At 40.0% G+C, this 16,665-nt stretch overlaps 1 protein-coding gene across 1 annotated transcript in view; it reads left to right on the top strand.

Moving 5' to 3' along the window:
- The window catches only part of SLC12A1 (solute carrier family 12 member 1), a gene marked incomplete at both ends in the record, with an annotated part of 35,328 nt that overhangs the window by 15,372 nt on the left and 3,291 nt on the right, over window positions 1-16,665 (top strand). The window contains 11 exons of the mRNA XM_083371712.1: window positions 1,174-1,297; window positions 2,984-3,085; window positions 3,725-3,880; window positions 7,085-7,184; window positions 7,269-7,380; window positions 10,503-10,643; window positions 12,094-12,200; window positions 12,434-12,516; window positions 13,954-14,097; window positions 14,924-15,055; window positions 15,456-15,567. Coding sequence (XP_083227838.1) covers window positions 1,174-1,297; window positions 2,984-3,085; window positions 3,725-3,880; window positions 7,085-7,184; window positions 7,269-7,380; window positions 10,503-10,643; window positions 12,094-12,200; window positions 12,434-12,516; window positions 13,954-14,097; window positions 14,924-15,055; window positions 15,456-15,567 — 1,313 coding nt within the window. The remainder of the gene's footprint in view (window positions 1-1,173; window positions 1,298-2,983; window positions 3,086-3,724; window positions 3,881-7,084; window positions 7,185-7,268; window positions 7,381-10,502; window positions 10,644-12,093; window positions 12,201-12,433; window positions 12,517-13,953; window positions 14,098-14,923; window positions 15,056-15,455; window positions 15,568-16,665) is intronic.

The following is a 16,665-nucleotide window of genomic DNA, read 5'->3' as shown; positions in this document are numbered from 1 at the left end:
ATACAACAGGCGTGAGTCCCATAGATTACGCTAACACATTTTGCAAGATATACATTGGAGAAGTTTTGAAAAAGGCTTGAGAAAATATCTAGCATCATTTAACAACTCAAAAGGGAATTCTTCTCCGTGATTTGTCTAAAATGGTAGGGTTTTCTGCCTGAGCAGGGGGTTGGACTAGATGACCTCCAAGGTCCCTTCCATCATCATCATCATCATCATCATCATCATCATCATCATCATCATCATCATCATCTTATTATTATTATTATTATTATTATTATTATTATTATTATTATTATTATTATTAAACATGAACCTCAGTCAACTGAACATTCAAATTGACTGGTGCTGATGGTTGACACGGGTTGCTGCCTGCATCCTATTATTATTGTTATTGTTTGTTCAAATAGAGGTTCTCCTCGCCCACGCTCTTATTGTAATTGCACTACAGGTAGTCCTCGATTTACAAACATTCATTTGGTGACCAGTTACAACAGCCCTGAAAAAAGTGACAAATGACTGTCTTTCACTCTTACGGCCACTGCAGCATCTCCATGGTCAGGTGATCCAAATTCAGATGCTTGGCAACTGACTTGTACTTATGACCGTTCCAGTGTCCCGGGGTCAGCTGAATCCCCTTTTGTGACCTTCTGACGAGCAAAGTCAATGGGGAAGCCAAGATTCCTTTAACGACCGTGTGACTAATTTAACAACTGCAGGGGTTCCCTTAACAACTGTGGCAAGAAAAGTCGTAAAATGGGGCAAAACTCATTTAACAACTGTCTCGCTTAGCAACAAGAACTTTTGGGCTCAATTGTGGTTGCAAGCCCAGGACTACCTTACTACAGAAATGCTACTTTTTAATGGTGGTGACCTTGATGGGATGTCTGAAAACGTGTGGGAGAGCAACTGATCACCAGATGATCGGTACAAGTCAGTATCCCACACAAGGATGCAGATGGAGTTATTTACATCTTTCACATCCTTACAGGATCACTGCACTCCCAAGGTTATCAGGGTGGGTTAAGCAACTGCCAATTCATAATAATGTAGTTTAAACCCAAGACTAATGATACATCACTTAAGTGATGGGCGTGCTGTTCTCTTGATGATGGCCAAGAGACCAAGAAGCCAAGAATTACACTTCTTAACCAAACTCTGCTCTTTCAACAGGCTCTCTGCAAGGATAATATCTATCGAGCGCTCCACTTTTTTGCCAAAGGATATGGGAAAAATAACGAACCGATCCGAGGATATATTCTGACTTTCCTCATTGCTTTGGCCTTCATTCTGATTGGTGGGTACAGCTCAGTGGGTGTTGGATTGGTGTTTGCAATGGAAAGACCAAGAGCAGTCTGAGAATAATACAGTACCACCAAAAGCATTGATTTTTATTTATTTTATTTATTCAGTTTCTATAGCTGTCCAATTCCACCAAGCAACTAGGAGAAACAATAATTCCAGTGGAAATGTATGATAATGTATGATATTGCCCTGTACACCGCCCTGAGTCCTTCGGGAGAAGGGCGGTATAGAAATTAAATTATTAAATTAAATTAAATAAAAGCCCATCTAAATTGCGATCAACAAAAATTCGATAATATACCTTCTATTGTAGTGACAAAAAACCCATGGTCCAAATGATAAGCTGCCTGGAGTGGAGTCACTTTGGATAAAGAGAGAGAGAGAGAGAGAGAGAGAGAGAGAGAGAGGAGAGAGAGAGAGAGAGAGAGAGAGAGAGAGAGAGAGAGAGAGAAGCCATCCACTGAATCACTGAGTTTATATATCAGGCTAAACCATGATGTATTGATGTTTGTGCCTTGCACTGTGTCACTCAAGCCATTATGGTTAAGCATGGTACATCATGGTTGCACCAGGTATAAGAGTGGTTGAATCAATGGAAGCTTTGCTCTCCCAAAGATTTGGCTACAGATACTTGCATAGTATATATGCATCTTACTCAGTTCCTTAAGAAATCAGGCAACTTCTTCAGGGCCTTTCAGCGTAGCATAAAGTGTTGTTGTTTTTTTCAAATGTCTACATAAATCAAAGGTCTGCTGTTCTAAAACAACAGCACAGCGAATTCCACCTGCTTTTATAATAAGTTCACAGCGCTGATCCCTGGGAGATTTCTGCTACAAACGTTCCCATTTGATCATCCTTTCTTTCATCTTACGTTGTTTAAAATTCCTTTGTGATTTCCTATTTGGAATACACACAAAGCTTTGTCACTTTTACAATAGAGATTTTGGGTTTGGTGCAGACCATATCTATTCCATTCTAAAGAGAGAGAGAGAGAGAGAGGAGGAGGAGGAGGAGGAGGAGGAGGAGGAGGAGGAGGAGGAGGAGGAGGAGGAGGAGGAGGAGAAGAAGAAGAAATAATAATAATCTTTCATAATTTTTATTTTGTTTTTAAAAAACGGAGGGCTTAAACAATTACAGGTAGTCCTCAATTTACAACTGTGCGTTTAGTGACTGTTTGAAGTTACAGCGGCACTGAAAAAAGTGACCTGCAGATGTATGACCGCTGCAGCATTCCCGTGGTCACGTGGTCAAAATTCAGACACTTGGCAACTGACTCATATTTGTGACGATTGCAGTGCAAAGGCATGTGATCACCTTTTGTGACCTTCTGACAAAAAAGTCAATGGGGAAGCCAGCTATACTTAACAACAGTGTTGCTAACTTAACAATGCCGTGATTCACTTAACAACTGGGTCAAGAAAGGTGATAAAATGAGACAAAACTCACTTAACAACTGTCTTGCTTAGCAAGGGAAATTTTGGATGAAGTCTTTCTGACCAGATTTAAAGTTAATTCGGGTTAATTTATTTATACCTGATTTTGAAATCATACACAAGTCCAAACACAACACTAACAAAATACAAAATATAATGCAATCCATCACATCACCTCTCCCTTCGTAGACACAATCCATCACTCGTATATTTTGTCATTTTTATTTTTTTATTTTTTTTTACAGCCGAGCTGAACACCATTGCTCCTATCATCTCCAACTTCTTCCTGGCTTCCTACGCCCTCATCAATTTCTCTTGTTTCCACGCGTCGTATGCAAAATCTCCAGGTTAGTTTTTCATTGCTTTCACTTGCTTTTACATCTGGTAACTCAGTTTTTTAAGACTTCTTCCAAGAGCGAATAATTCCAGGAGGCTTAAGCAGGAATAGGGACTTTAACATTAGGGGGAGCCGAGGACTGCAAATCTTACCTAACAAGCGGAGGAAAATGTGCTTTACTCCTTGGTGGGTTGCCTTTTATATTGTGGCATGTGTTTTATTGGGCAACAACTGTGTTTTATTAGACACAGAGAAATGACTGAGTGCAGTAAATATATATTGGGGTACAGCACACTAGATCCTAGCAAACGAAATAAATCCAAACAGCCCTGTAGCGTCAGCTGCCAAGGGCTCGAACAATCCTCTCCTTTTATTATTTAGCGACTTTACCAAATCCAAAGAGGCTCAAAACAAAATCAGGTAAAGCAAAACAAAAATAAGTCACAATTAAAATCTTCTTCTGCCTGGCAACTCCCAGTCCCACACTGGCAGTAATGCTTATTCAACAGCGTAAGATATATTAAGGAACAGAACAACAAAAGTTGGAGAGGACTTTGGAGGTCTTCTAGTCCAAACCCTATACATTTACTCAATCAATCAATTCTATCTGGCTGATTAGGAATTGACCCACTTTTTCTGATTCCCATAGGCTGGAGACCTGCCTTTAGGTATTACAACCTGTGGGTGTCCCTTTTTGGAGCTGTGCTCTGCTGTGGTGTCATGTTTGTCATCAACTGGTGGGCGGCTGTGATCACATACGCTATTGAGTTCTTTCTGTATATTTATGTGACCTACAAGAAGCCAGGTAAGGCTCAGAACAATAAGTAAATAAGCTGCTCCGGGTGGGGAGGGGAGAAAACTTCAGGAGAATCTAGAGAACATAAAAACAGTAACTGTGAGAGGGACCTTGGAGTCCTAGTGCACAATCACTTGACTATGTGCAACAGCAGCCAAAAAAGCTACCGGTAATACAATCCTGGGTTGCATAAACAGAGGCATAGAATCAAGATCACACAAAGTACTAATACCGTTTTACAAAGCCCTAGCAAGACCACACCTGGAATACTGCAGCCAATTTTGGTCACCATATCACAAAAAAGATGTTGAGAGTTTGAAAAAAATTCAGAGAAGAGCAACTAAGATGATCAAAGGCCTGGAGGCTAAAACATACGAAGAACGGCTGCGGGACTTGGGTTCGGCTAATCTAAAGAAAAGAAGAAATAGGGGAGGCATGATAGCCATATTCCAGTATTTGAGGGGCTGCCACAAGGCAGAAGGGGTCAGGTTATTCACCAGAGCACCAGAGGGAAGGATGAGAAACAATGGTTGGAAACTGATCAAAAAGAGAAGCAACCTGGAATTAAGGAGAAACTTCCTGACACTGAGGACAATCAACCAGTGGAACAGAAGTTGCCTCCAGAAAGCATGGGCGCTCCATCACTGGAGATTTTCAAGAAGAGACTGGACAGTCACTTGTCTGAGAAGGTATAGGTTCTCCTGACTGAGCAGGGGGCTGGACGAGAAGACCTCCAGGGTCCCTTCCATCTCTATTCTATTCTAAGGGACCTCAGAGGTTTTCTAGTCCAACCCCCTGCTCAAGGCAGGAGACTTTTTATACCATCTCCAACCAAAGGGTTGTTCAGTCTGTTTTTGAAAAACTCCAGTGATGGAGCACCCACAACTCCAGAAGGCAAGCTATTTCATTGATTAACTGTTCTCACTGTCAGAAAATTTCTCCTTACTTCTAGATTGGATCTCTCCTTATCAAGCTTCCACCCATTACCTTCTTGTCCTGTCCTCTGGTGCTTTGAAGAGGCATCTCCTGAAGAACCAGAAGACAGTTATCAGGTCCTCCCTAATCCTTCTCTTCGGTGGGCTAGACATACCTAGCTCCCTCAACCGTTCTGGGGCAGAATACTTTGTATTGGAAACAATTTCTAATATGAGAGTCAGCTCTTATTCCTTTTCTGCCCACTCTTAGTTAAAATCTCACGTCCCAAAAATTTTGCCTGCCCTGCTTTATAACCGATCGGTGCAATATCCTTGCTGTGACTACACCCCAACCCATCTGGCAATGAAACAGTTCGACATAGACAAAACAAGCAGAGGTAATCAAAAGAAGCACACACACACAGAGACACACACACACACAGAGACAAAAGCTACAGGGTAATTTACAGGTGATTTTCTTTTTGTTTTTCTTCCTTACTGTATGTGTGACTTGCATAGGTACGTATTGAAATCCATCAGCCTTTCACTGCCACGTCTAATTTAGTTACCAGGGGGATGTTCCTAGTGGAATTATTTTTAAAAGAAGATTCTGATTTCAATTTCTCCTTTCTTCGTTCTTCTGCTTGTCCCCAGGGTGCTTTTTAATGCAGCTCAGTGGGAAAGATTTCAAACAAGCACACACTTTTTCCCCCTAAGAATCTGGTGTATTCCCATCTCTGATAACTAATCCTATCTGTTAGATGACTGCTGCCATTTTAATCTGGCATGCTGTCTCCTGTTAGGAAAAAAAATCTCTGGAGGGATCTCCAAAGGTAGCTTTTGAAAAATGGTTTCTTTGTAGACTACCAACATATTGCCAGTAATGAGGTTTTTATGACTTCTGTAGAGCAGCATATTGTAGCTTTTCTACACAGAGTGCTGGAATTAACTAGAAACCTTGTCTTGCTTGCTTGCTTTTATGATTATTATTTAGAAGTCTAATAGCTATGCCATCACATTCACTTTCTGTCGATCCCCTTAACTGAAGTAAACAATATTTCTTTAGCTTGTATCAACGCTGTGCAAGCTTTAAACGTGTACGTTTTCTCTGCTTTTTTTTCCCTTAACAAGCTTGTTTTCCATAAAATGCTATATTATAAGCTATGTGATTCTCAAAAAGAGCTGAAAAACATTAATGCAATAGATATCATGGTTGCCTCTGAAAAGTTCTCTTTCTACTTAATAGTGAAATTTGGCATCAGGCTGGTTAACTGTTCAGAAGCCAAGCAAGAGAGAGACAGAAGTGTTTTCAATTCTAGAAAAATCTCAAAAATGTACAGAAACAAATAGGCTTGAATGTGAATGTAAATCACCAATACCACTGCAAATGTTGGTGATAAAACTTCCAGGTTTAAGAACGTGGAAGACACCAAGATAACAAAATGTTTGGAAGCTCACTTGAATATCTATTTTCACTCTGTTGCACAGAACCAAGAGAGAATGGATTATTTCAATTTTTTTTTATCTGATCAGACTGGTTAGAAAAGAGTCAACCAGGAGAGATATAAAGAAAGACAGAGAGATGACTTTGGGGAAGGAATGGGAGAATTGTTAAAGGAGAAATGCCAACTCAGTCCCGAGAAAGGAACTCAACATAACGATCCAATAATCAATAATCGATGTCTTGTTTATGTAGCTTTGATAGGCTTACAAAAAGGGGTGGGCAATTAATTTTCCCAAGGGGCCATATGAGACACTGGGATTGTCATGAAGGACTGATTCAATAGAGCTGTCAAGGTGCGTCGGCATGCACACATACATGAATGGGGGGAGGGGGAAATAGCAGTTGCCTTCAAAATAGAAGCGATCCATGTGGACCTGACAGCGACAGCCAATGGGCCAGATGTGGCCCAGGGGCCATAAAATCCCCAGGTCTGGCTTACACAATTCTGTTATTACACCCTACAACAATGAAGTCATTTTCTTGGAATCTCAGCAATGTCTGTTTCTTGATCTCGCCTACCTTGAAAGATTGAAAAAAAAGGCAGGAATGCAACAGGGAAAACCCGGGTGACCGCTTTGAAAGAAGTCTGCATATATTGTCGGGGTAAATTTAAAAATTCAGTAGGGCTGACTTCCACTCGCCAGGCATAAGATCACAGTTCGCATATAGCATTCCATATATAAAAATCAAGGAGTACTTCTTGTTACGATGGATCCAAAATAGGGTATCTGTAAAATGACTTTTGTTGAATACAGAAGCTAAAAGCGATGTGGTTTCTTTTTGCTTGGACCACAGAAGTAAACTGGGGATCCTCTGCCCAGGCACTTTACTACATTAATGCCATTGAGAGCGCATTGGAACTAACTACAGTGGATGATCACGTGAAGAACTTCCGGTAGGTTGCTGCAGAAAGGGATTCAACGATTATCAGATGTAAATGCACCCTCAGATGTAATGCATCTCCTTCCACCTTTTGCAGGCCTCAATGCATCGTTTTAACAGGAGGACCTATGACAAGGCCGGCTTTGTTAGACATCACTCATTCATTCACGAAGAACAACGGTCTTTGCATCTGCTGTGAAGTGTTCATGGTAAGTTTGGCCCATACCTATCTGTACGTGATTCACAACTGGAAACCGCGGTTTTCTACACAGAAAGCTAAGTCACAGACAGATCTTCTTTGATAGGAAGCTCGATCCTGACTGGCTCAAGGTTGACTCAGCCTTCCATCCTTCCAAGGTCAATAAAATGAGGACCCAGATTGTTGGGGGCAAGATGCTGACTCTGTAAAACTGCTTAGAGAGGGGCTGTAAAGCACTGTGAAGCGGTATATAAGTCTAAGTGCTATTGCTATTGCTATTGCTATTGCTATTGCCTTTCCTTCCTTCCTTCCTTCCTTCCTTCCTTCCTTCCTTCCTTCCTTCCTTCCTTCCTTCCTTCCATAACTCTGCCAACTGCCAGCAGTTCAATCCTGACTGGCTCAAGGTTGACTCAGCCTTCCATGAGGACCCAGATTATTGGAGGACAATATGCGGACTCTGTCACTCACTTAGAGACGGCTGTAAAGCAAAGTGAAGCAGCATATAAGTCTTAAGTACTATTGCTATTTCTATTTGTTCAGTAACTGAAGTTACAGTGGCACTGCAAAAAGTGAGTTGTAACCATTTTCCACACTTATGACCGTTGCAAGATCCCCACAGTCACATGATCAAAATTTGGACGCTTGGCAATTGGCATTATGATGCTTGCAGCACCCTTTTGTGACCTTCTGTCACTTAACACTTAACAACTGTCTTCCTTAGCAAAGTCGAGGACGACTCTTCCAAATAATAAAAACAGCACAATCCAATAAAGGGTGGATTTTTTTTGCCCCGCTAATTTATAATGCTAAGTTTTACTCCTTATTCCAGTAGGTATTTTATTCCAGTCTATAAAAGCTTTGGACAGAAAGGTTTCCAATTTTTTTACTTATTGGTTTCTAGTTTTATATGTCTGCAAATATTTTATATAACATGCTGTGTTGGTTTAGGTGTTTTAAATTCCTTCTCTAAAATCTCCAATAACATTTAGCTTTACTGACTAATAAAAATTGACATAATGAACTACTATGAGCAGTTTAACTGGGAAAATAAGAGAATGATAAAATAGGAGTGGGCTATCGATACGACTCCCATTAAGATTCTAAATGATTCTTACTTATATCTATTAATCCTTTGTTTAGTTTATATTCAGCTGATGCACGAATCTAAATTTTGGTAGCCATTGGGAAAAACTATAGCTAAGTACGTGTTTTTATTTATTTTTTAATTCCTGTAGAGAGTGCTGTTTATTCTAAGCCTTGGAAAAATGCAGCCAAGCTACATGATGCCTACAATATACCAATTCAAAACGATACTCTTTCAGCTTTGATGCCTTATTCCATATCTCAAATTTAAGGCCAGGACTAGCAGCCAAAAACTCAGCATTAAGATCCTCTACAGAAGATCTGATGCTGATGGAGGCCGTTCTTGACTTACAACAATTCATTTAGTGACCGTTCAAAGTTACAGCAGCACTGAAAAAAGTGACTTACGACCATTTTTCACACTTACGACCGTTGCAGCATTCCCATGGTCACATGATCAAAATTCAGATGCTTGGCAACTGGTTCGTGTTTATGACGGTTGCCGTGTCCCAGGTGACGTGATCCCCCTTTTATGACTTTTTGACAAGCAACGTCTATGGGGAAGCCAGTTTCACTTAACAACCATAAGGTAAAGGTTCCCCCGCACATGCGTGCTAGTCGTTTCCGACTCTAGGGGTCGGTGCTCATCTCTGTTTCAAAGCCGAAGAGGCAGCGCTTGTCCGAGGACGTCTCCGTGGTCATGTGGCCGGCATGACTAGACGCCAAAGGCGCACGGAACGCTGTTACCTTCCCACCGGAGCGGTCCCTATTTTTCTACTTGCATTTTTATGTGCTTTCGAACTGCTAGGTTGGCAGAAGCTGGGACGAGTAACAGGCGCTCACTCTGCTACGCGGCACTCGGGATTCGACCCGCCAAACTGCCGACCATCTGATCGACAAGCTCAGCGTCCTAACCCACTGAGCCACCGCGTCCCTATATAACAACCATATTACTAACTTAACAACTGCAGTGATTCACTTAACTCTGGGAAGAAAGGTTGTGAAAAGTGGCAAAGCTCACTTAACAAATGTCTTACTTAGCAACAGAAATTGTGCTTCTAGGTCTAGGATTACCTGTATGAACCTTCAGCAGTCCAGTCCTGAATAAGCCCGTTATTTTCAGGATATCTTAGCCCTTTCAAGACCGACTTGCAAGTTTAATTTTAAAAATGACAAAGGAAACCTTTGCATAATGGCTTCAAATTCATATTTTCCATGGCTAGACTGGAAAGCACTGCCATTACATGGCCAACAGACTTGTAAACGGGCCTGTGTCAAAACTGGGATTTGTCGGCATACGTTTGTTTATATAAAACATATCCTCTTCGCTTCTAAATGTTGAGAAAACATTTAGGGCAGCCAGCAATCATAAAACTCTCCAAGAAGTTCCAAAGCTAATCTAATTTGAAACAAAACAATTGCAAAGCGGAAAAAAGGGAGGTGGTGGAATTAGACAGTCTTATGACATCAGGTGAAATTTATAGCCAGTTATCACTGAAGGGAATAGCAAATTGTCTTCTGCAGGAGGAAAAAAAACACCTTCCACAATTTAGATGTAATTCCTGAAAATGCCCTTTCTTTGTTCCCCCATCTGCTGCTGAATTCTTTTATGCAAAACACCATGACTAAATCCCCAGGTTAGGGAGGCTTTCGTGCATAGATACTACGAAGTAGGAACATTATTTTTTAAAGAAAATAACTGCGAATACTTGGGAGTCCGGTTACCATAGAGTTTCTCTGTTAATCCTTCATGGTTCCCCCATTAATTAAAACTCCCAAAGCTGAATTTTTGAAAGGGGTCTTTTTCTACAGTCATCACGAAACTTACGTGGCTCAACACAGACTGAACGGAAAGTGAACGATTTGGACCAGCAAAAAATTGAATCTCTGAAAAAAAACAAAAACCCGCCAACTTTTGTGGGAATCTATTTTTTTTCCTTGACGCACGTCGCAGCCCCTCATCGAGTTGATTCATTCCCTCCCTCGAAATCAGGCTATTGTGTAGGGCATAATGCAGGCTCCTCTCTAATGTATGATCGTGTCACACAGGGCCCACGCAAGCTGTGCGTTAGAGAGATGAACAGTGGCATGACAACGAAGCAGGCCTGGCTGGTGAAGAATAAAAGGAAAGCTTTTTATGCGGCGGTGGCGGCCGACAGCTTTAGAGACGGAGTCAGAAGCCTTCTTCAGGTGAGCTGCTTGAAGTGTGGCTTCAAAGCAGCCTCCGCTAGCCAAGAATGTTGGTTTATTCGGGAAGGTTTACCTTTGGAAAGCATCATGGAGCTGCAGAGGGTATCCTGGGGGCACTGCTCTTTGTATTTTAGCTTACTTCAAGAATAACTCTACTTTGAGGCAATGAATTTATAGGGGGAAAATGAATCCATTCCATATTCTAATGTTTCTCACTTCGGTAGCTGGAAGATGGGTGGGCTTCAACTCCCCAAATTCCCCAGCTATCATGACTTACTTGAAAGATGTGTAGATTTTTACTTCTGGAATTCCCCAGCCAGCATGGGAATTCTGGGAGTTGAAGTCCACCCCATTTTCAAATTGCCAAGGTTGGGAAACATTGCATGCTGGCTGGGGAATTCTGGGAGTTGAAATCCACCATCTTTAAACTGCCAAGGTTGAAAAACATTGCATGCTGGCTAGGGAATTCTGGGAGTTGAAGTCCACCCCATCTTCAAATTGCCAAGGTTGAGAAACATTGCCATATTCAATGATCAAGGTCCTCTATAAATAGGGATGCTTTACAGAAACCTAAATGTCCTAAAACTACTCAAGCAATTACCTACATTTATGTAATACTACCAGTATTTTATATTGGATCACAAAATATATTTAATATAGTGAAATTAACACTTCATCTCCTAACACTGGATTACACAGGGGGAAAGAAGCTCGTTATCATACAAGCAACCAGATGTTCTAATTGCTGTGAAATTAAACAATGAGTTTATGATCAGAGTATTAATTTGATTGCTACACCATCAGATATAATGAGCAAGCGCACTAATGCTTCTGAAACAAGAGAATATTTTCATTTTTAAAAAGACGACTAGGCTGCCTCTTCAATCAGAAAGCACTCACGATTTTCAGGGGGAGGGCAAAGTGGAAGATGTGCTTGTTCTAAAAAAAAACCAACTGTATTCCAAAAGGTTTACTCTCAAAGGAGACAGAGAGCATCTTGAACGTAGTAGCTGTCCTATGAAAGGTTTTATATAACACTTACCCAGTGTTATAGCTCTTTAAACATATAAACATCCTTGCTTTCTATAAAGGGCTCTGCAAATGCTGGCGTGGATTGTGTTAAAAGCAATCATACAAGCGGTAGTCTAAAAATCTGTTGCTCTTTGGTTTTCAAACTTTGATTTTTAAATCCAAAGAAATGCAAATGGATGCTGCTACAGTCAATTACATTTCTGCAGTTTAAAAATCATTTTACACAGTAGCTGAGATGATTTAGAACTAATCTTTATATGTGCTGCTTGGGTACAAGCATGAAGGACACCCGCCAGATAGATTTTAATCTTAAATCCCTCCAGAACGTTACTGTACTCCCATTATCTTTTGGCACTACTTCTAATTGTAGATAAATCTTGCACATGCCTTGCTTTAAACTGTTTTTTATACCTGGCAGGCCTCTGGTTTGGGGAGAATGAGACCCAATACTTTGGTGCTTGGATTTAAAAAAGATTGGAGACATGCCACGGCAATACAAGTTGAAAATTACACAGGTGCCATACAGTAAGTTTGGATTTGGAAATATATTATGTTGCTGGAGCTAGAAGCATCTCTAAAAAACAACTTTTTTTTTTAAAAAAAAGCCTGATTTATAAAATCATTTTTAAACTTGCAGTTCAAAATTCCAGACATGGCAAATCCAATTATTTTCATTTATTGTGCACAATGAGCTTTACAGTAACTGTTAACTATTGCAATGCAGGTAATTATTATTTTTTTAATTATTTTTAATGCAGCGATGCGTTCGACTTTGAATTTGGTGTGATAATTGTTCGAATAAGCCAAGGGTTTGATATATCGCAAGTCCTCCAGGTTCAAGGTATGTCAAGACTTAGGAAAATTTCCATCCAGTCCTATAAGAAAGTAATGCTTTCTGGGAATAAAAACATTCCCCTAATAATTCTACCAATTTCTAAGCACAGAGAAGTTTCTTCCTTGAAAGGGGTGGCAGAGGAATTCTGAGAGGTTGAGGTCCATACATCTTAAATGTTGCCAAGTTTGAAAAACACTGCTATACTAGGGTTGGCACAGAATGCAATTCTGCTAACAGGTGAAAACTCTTATAGCAGAATGCCACCTGTATTGTGTGAGTTGCTGAATCTGCCAGTTGGCTTTCTGGCTCCCTCCGTCCCATGTGCTGGTCATAATCTTATATAACACTTTATATCTTGAATCCCTCTACCTTTACACACATCTTAACATCGCCACGTTTGAAAAACTATAGATTCTAAAGTCGCCTTCAAGAGCGCCCCACAATAAAGCAAACGGTAGTAAGTTAACTGGGAAATGACAAAGCATGGTAGACAGTGCTTCCTAACTAAGGAATATTATTGTATCTTCTGTGCAATGCATTATATGACAATCAGATCCCCATTGCTATGTTGTCCTTTGTGCAGTCAGTTTAAAAAAAAACATTATCAGGAACTAAATGGGGGGGGGAAACAGCAAAATGCCATTTCACCTATGGAACAGATCGTTTTTCTATGCAGTTCTTGCTTTAAAATATTTAGATAGATTTTTTGACTTTTACCAAGAACTAAGAATAACCCATGATTTCTACTTCAAATATTTTTTAATACCTTAGCTATAGGAACCCAGACTTCATTAACTGCTTTCCAGCTAATTTCCAGTTGTGGTTTATTACTAACTAACTAAATAAATAAATAAATAAATAGAACCTAAAGCAAATCCAGATGTTCAGTTAAAGTATAATTAAGTAAACTCAAGCCTATTCTTAATGGCATGTAAAAACCAGGCCATTAAGTCTGTATTTATGATTTTGTTTTTCCTTAAAATCAACACGTGAGCTGTCATAAAAAATTGTAACCCTCTGCTGCCACCTGCTGTCTTTTTTGTGTGATTCCACACAATTGATACTTCCACTAAAATGTTTCCAAAATACCATGAAACAAAATGCAGAAATCAAATGTTTATGCCCCATGCATGCATGTTTTCAAAGTAAAAAATGCATTTATGGATGTCCTGAGGCAGGAATTTATTATAGAGCAAAAAAATGCTGAAGCAGCATCTTCATTTAAGGGTATCTGACAGGAGGCAATCATTCACCGCCCTGAGTCCTTCGGGAGAAGGGCGGTATACAAATAAAATTATTATTCTTATTATTATTAACAGGTAAAAAGGAAATGGAAAAGCTGATATCCCAGGTTCAGAGATAGAACCATCATTGAATTCTATCCGTGTTTTTCTTGGACAATTCCTAAATAGTCACCCCACCAATCTTTCTTTTGGTTAACAGAGGAACTGAAGAAGATGGAGCAGGAGAGACAAGCCCTAGAAGCAACTCTTAAAGATAATGAATTTGAAGAACAAAATTATGGTATCCGTAGATTCTTTAGCAGAGCCACCAAGCTCAACTTTTCAAACACGATGCCCAAAAAAGGTATAAGTTTAAAAATAGTGTGTGCATAAGACCTGCCTGTAAGCTTTTTTTTCCCCTGAGGAGCTACTTCGAGAACAGACTGCCATTTAGTCACATTAGTCTCTTATAACAAAATAGACAATATTCTAGAAGCAACTTAAAAAGCAAATTGTCAGATTATTAAAAAAGAGGAAATAATTCAGAAAAAAACACACAGATTTGCAAATTTTATGCTAGCCACATTGACAAAGTGATGTTTTCATAGAGAAGCAAACTGGGAAATAATTCCTATAATCAAAAAAAGAAACGCCATATTATCTTACCGTAGTGCAGAAAATTCTTTTGCAAGGTGAATCTAGTGGCCCATTGCTAACTGCTGAAATCTCTCTTGCTAATGTTCTCTACATGGTAGTAGGCATAGTTTCTCAACAGTTCCTCCAGTTATGGAGCAGTCTTTGAGCACAGAACTTTTTAGGAAAGATCTACTATTTTCTCCACCCCTTTTTTCAAGTGCTAGCACCCAAATCAAGAGGTAACTCCCAAACAGAACAAAATACCAATGGTGGCAAGTTACCAAATGCTGTGTGTTTGTAATGTATTACACGTTCATGGATTCCACACTTCTGATTATTGGTTCTCATCATCTTATAAGTGATATTTTAAAACCCAATGCTGTGCGTTTGTAATGTATTACACGTTCATGGATTCCACACTTCTGATTATTGGTTCTCATCATCTTATAAGTGATATTTTAAAACCCAAGCATTTGCTTTGAACATTTACCTAAACAAAAATGTCTAAAACGATTATTAAAGCTAACTATGAGCTCATCTCTGTCTCGTTTCAGATTGCAGCATTAGCACAATCTCTTCAGTACACGTTGGGGAATTCAATCAACGGCTACTTGAAGCGAGTGTTCAGTTTAAAAAAAAGCAAGGGAAGGGTTCCATCGATGTATGGTGGCTGTTTGATGATGGAGGTAAGCCCCCAAAAGACCACCACCACCTTAGGTGCCAGGATCAGGACTATAACCCTGTATAAGATTTACAAAACAAGTAACCAAAAATGTAGTAAAAAAACCTTTTTAAAGTCAATGACCTTCCAGTTTCAATATTAGTGAAAAAATACATTTATCAATTATGCAGTGTTCTGACTTGCTACATTGGTGTAATAGAATAGAATAGGATAGGATAGGATAGGATAGGATAGGATAGGAGTTGGAAGGGAGCTTGGAGGTCTTCTAGTTCAACCCCCTGCTTAGGCAATAAAGCCTATACCATTTCAGACAATTGGTTGTCCAACCTCTTCTTAAAAACTTCCAGTATTGGAGCATTCACAACTGGGAGCATTCATAATATGATCTAATTTTTTTCACCCAGGGCTAATCCTCCTAATTCCCTACATTCTGACACTCCGGAAAAAGTGGAAGGATTGCAAACTAAGGATCTTTACTGGTGGAAAAGTTACTCGTCTTGAAGAAGAAAAGTTGATGTAAGAAAATCCATAACCTTACCCTGCAAATATACTTTTACTGCATCCTTGTCAGCCTCCAAAAAGCAAGTCATTTTGTGATTCTTCCAAGCAATGTTTTCTTTATTGTTCCTCATCTCACAGAATTTTGATAAACTAAAAAATGCCAACCACCCCCATAAGGCGGTTATACTCTGGGAATTATTAAGGAAGAGCTGTTTTCACCCTCTCTCTCACACACAAACGATCTGAACAGAGTTGCCTCTTGCTCCTCTAGAATGCAGCTCCTTCCTCCCTGGAATTCCAGACTAAATTCCATCATATTTCCAAAATTATTTGCGTATAGGAAGAAAACGATGTGTCTAAAACAGTTTGAGATATCTAAAGTACTGTGCAACCAGTAGTAGAATTACAGTATTAACCTTGTGAACGCTAAAGCTTTCTTCTTCCATTATGTATTCAAGGTGGGCAGTGATTAATATTGATATGTTACTTATATGTAAGGGTGTATATATAAATGTTGTATATAGTATGTTTGAAATGTGTGTTATGTATGTGTACACTTTTGAGAGGAAGCAACTAAATTTCATTTTTTTAATGCATGCCATTGTGCCCACAGGAAAAAATGAAAATAAAGGTTATCTAATTTAATCTAAAGGGACGCGGTGGCTCAGTGGGTTAGGACGCTGAGCTTGTCGATCAGAAGGTCGGCAGTTTGGCGGGTCGAATCCCGAGTGCCGCGTAACAGAGTGAGCGCCTGTTACTCGTCCCAGCTTCTGCCAACCTAGCAGTTCGAAAGCACGTAAAAATGCAAGTAGAAAAATAGGGACCACTACGGTGGGAAGGTCACAGCGTTCCATGCGCCTTTGGCGTCTAGTCATGCCGGCCACATGACCACGGAGTCGTCCTCGGAGAAGCGCTGGCTCTTCGGCTTTGAAACGGAGATGAGCACCGGCCCCTAGAGTCGGAAACGACTAGCACGCATGTGCGGGGGAACCTTTACCTTTACCTTTAATCTAATCTAAAGTAAATCATTCATAGCTTATTTGGTTGCAGCATTACTTCTTAGAAATACACGGTGTTTGTTCATGTTTCAGCTCCATCCCTTGCTAAAAGGTA

Source organism: Vipera ursinii, assembly GCF_947247035.1.
Source record: "Vipera ursinii genome assembly, chromosome: 11".
Taxonomy (NCBI): domain Eukaryota; kingdom Metazoa; phylum Chordata; class Lepidosauria; order Squamata; family Viperidae; genus Vipera; species Vipera ursinii.
The sequence above is the reverse complement of the archived record's forward strand: the minus strand, read 5'-3'. Positions and strand labels throughout refer to the sequence as shown.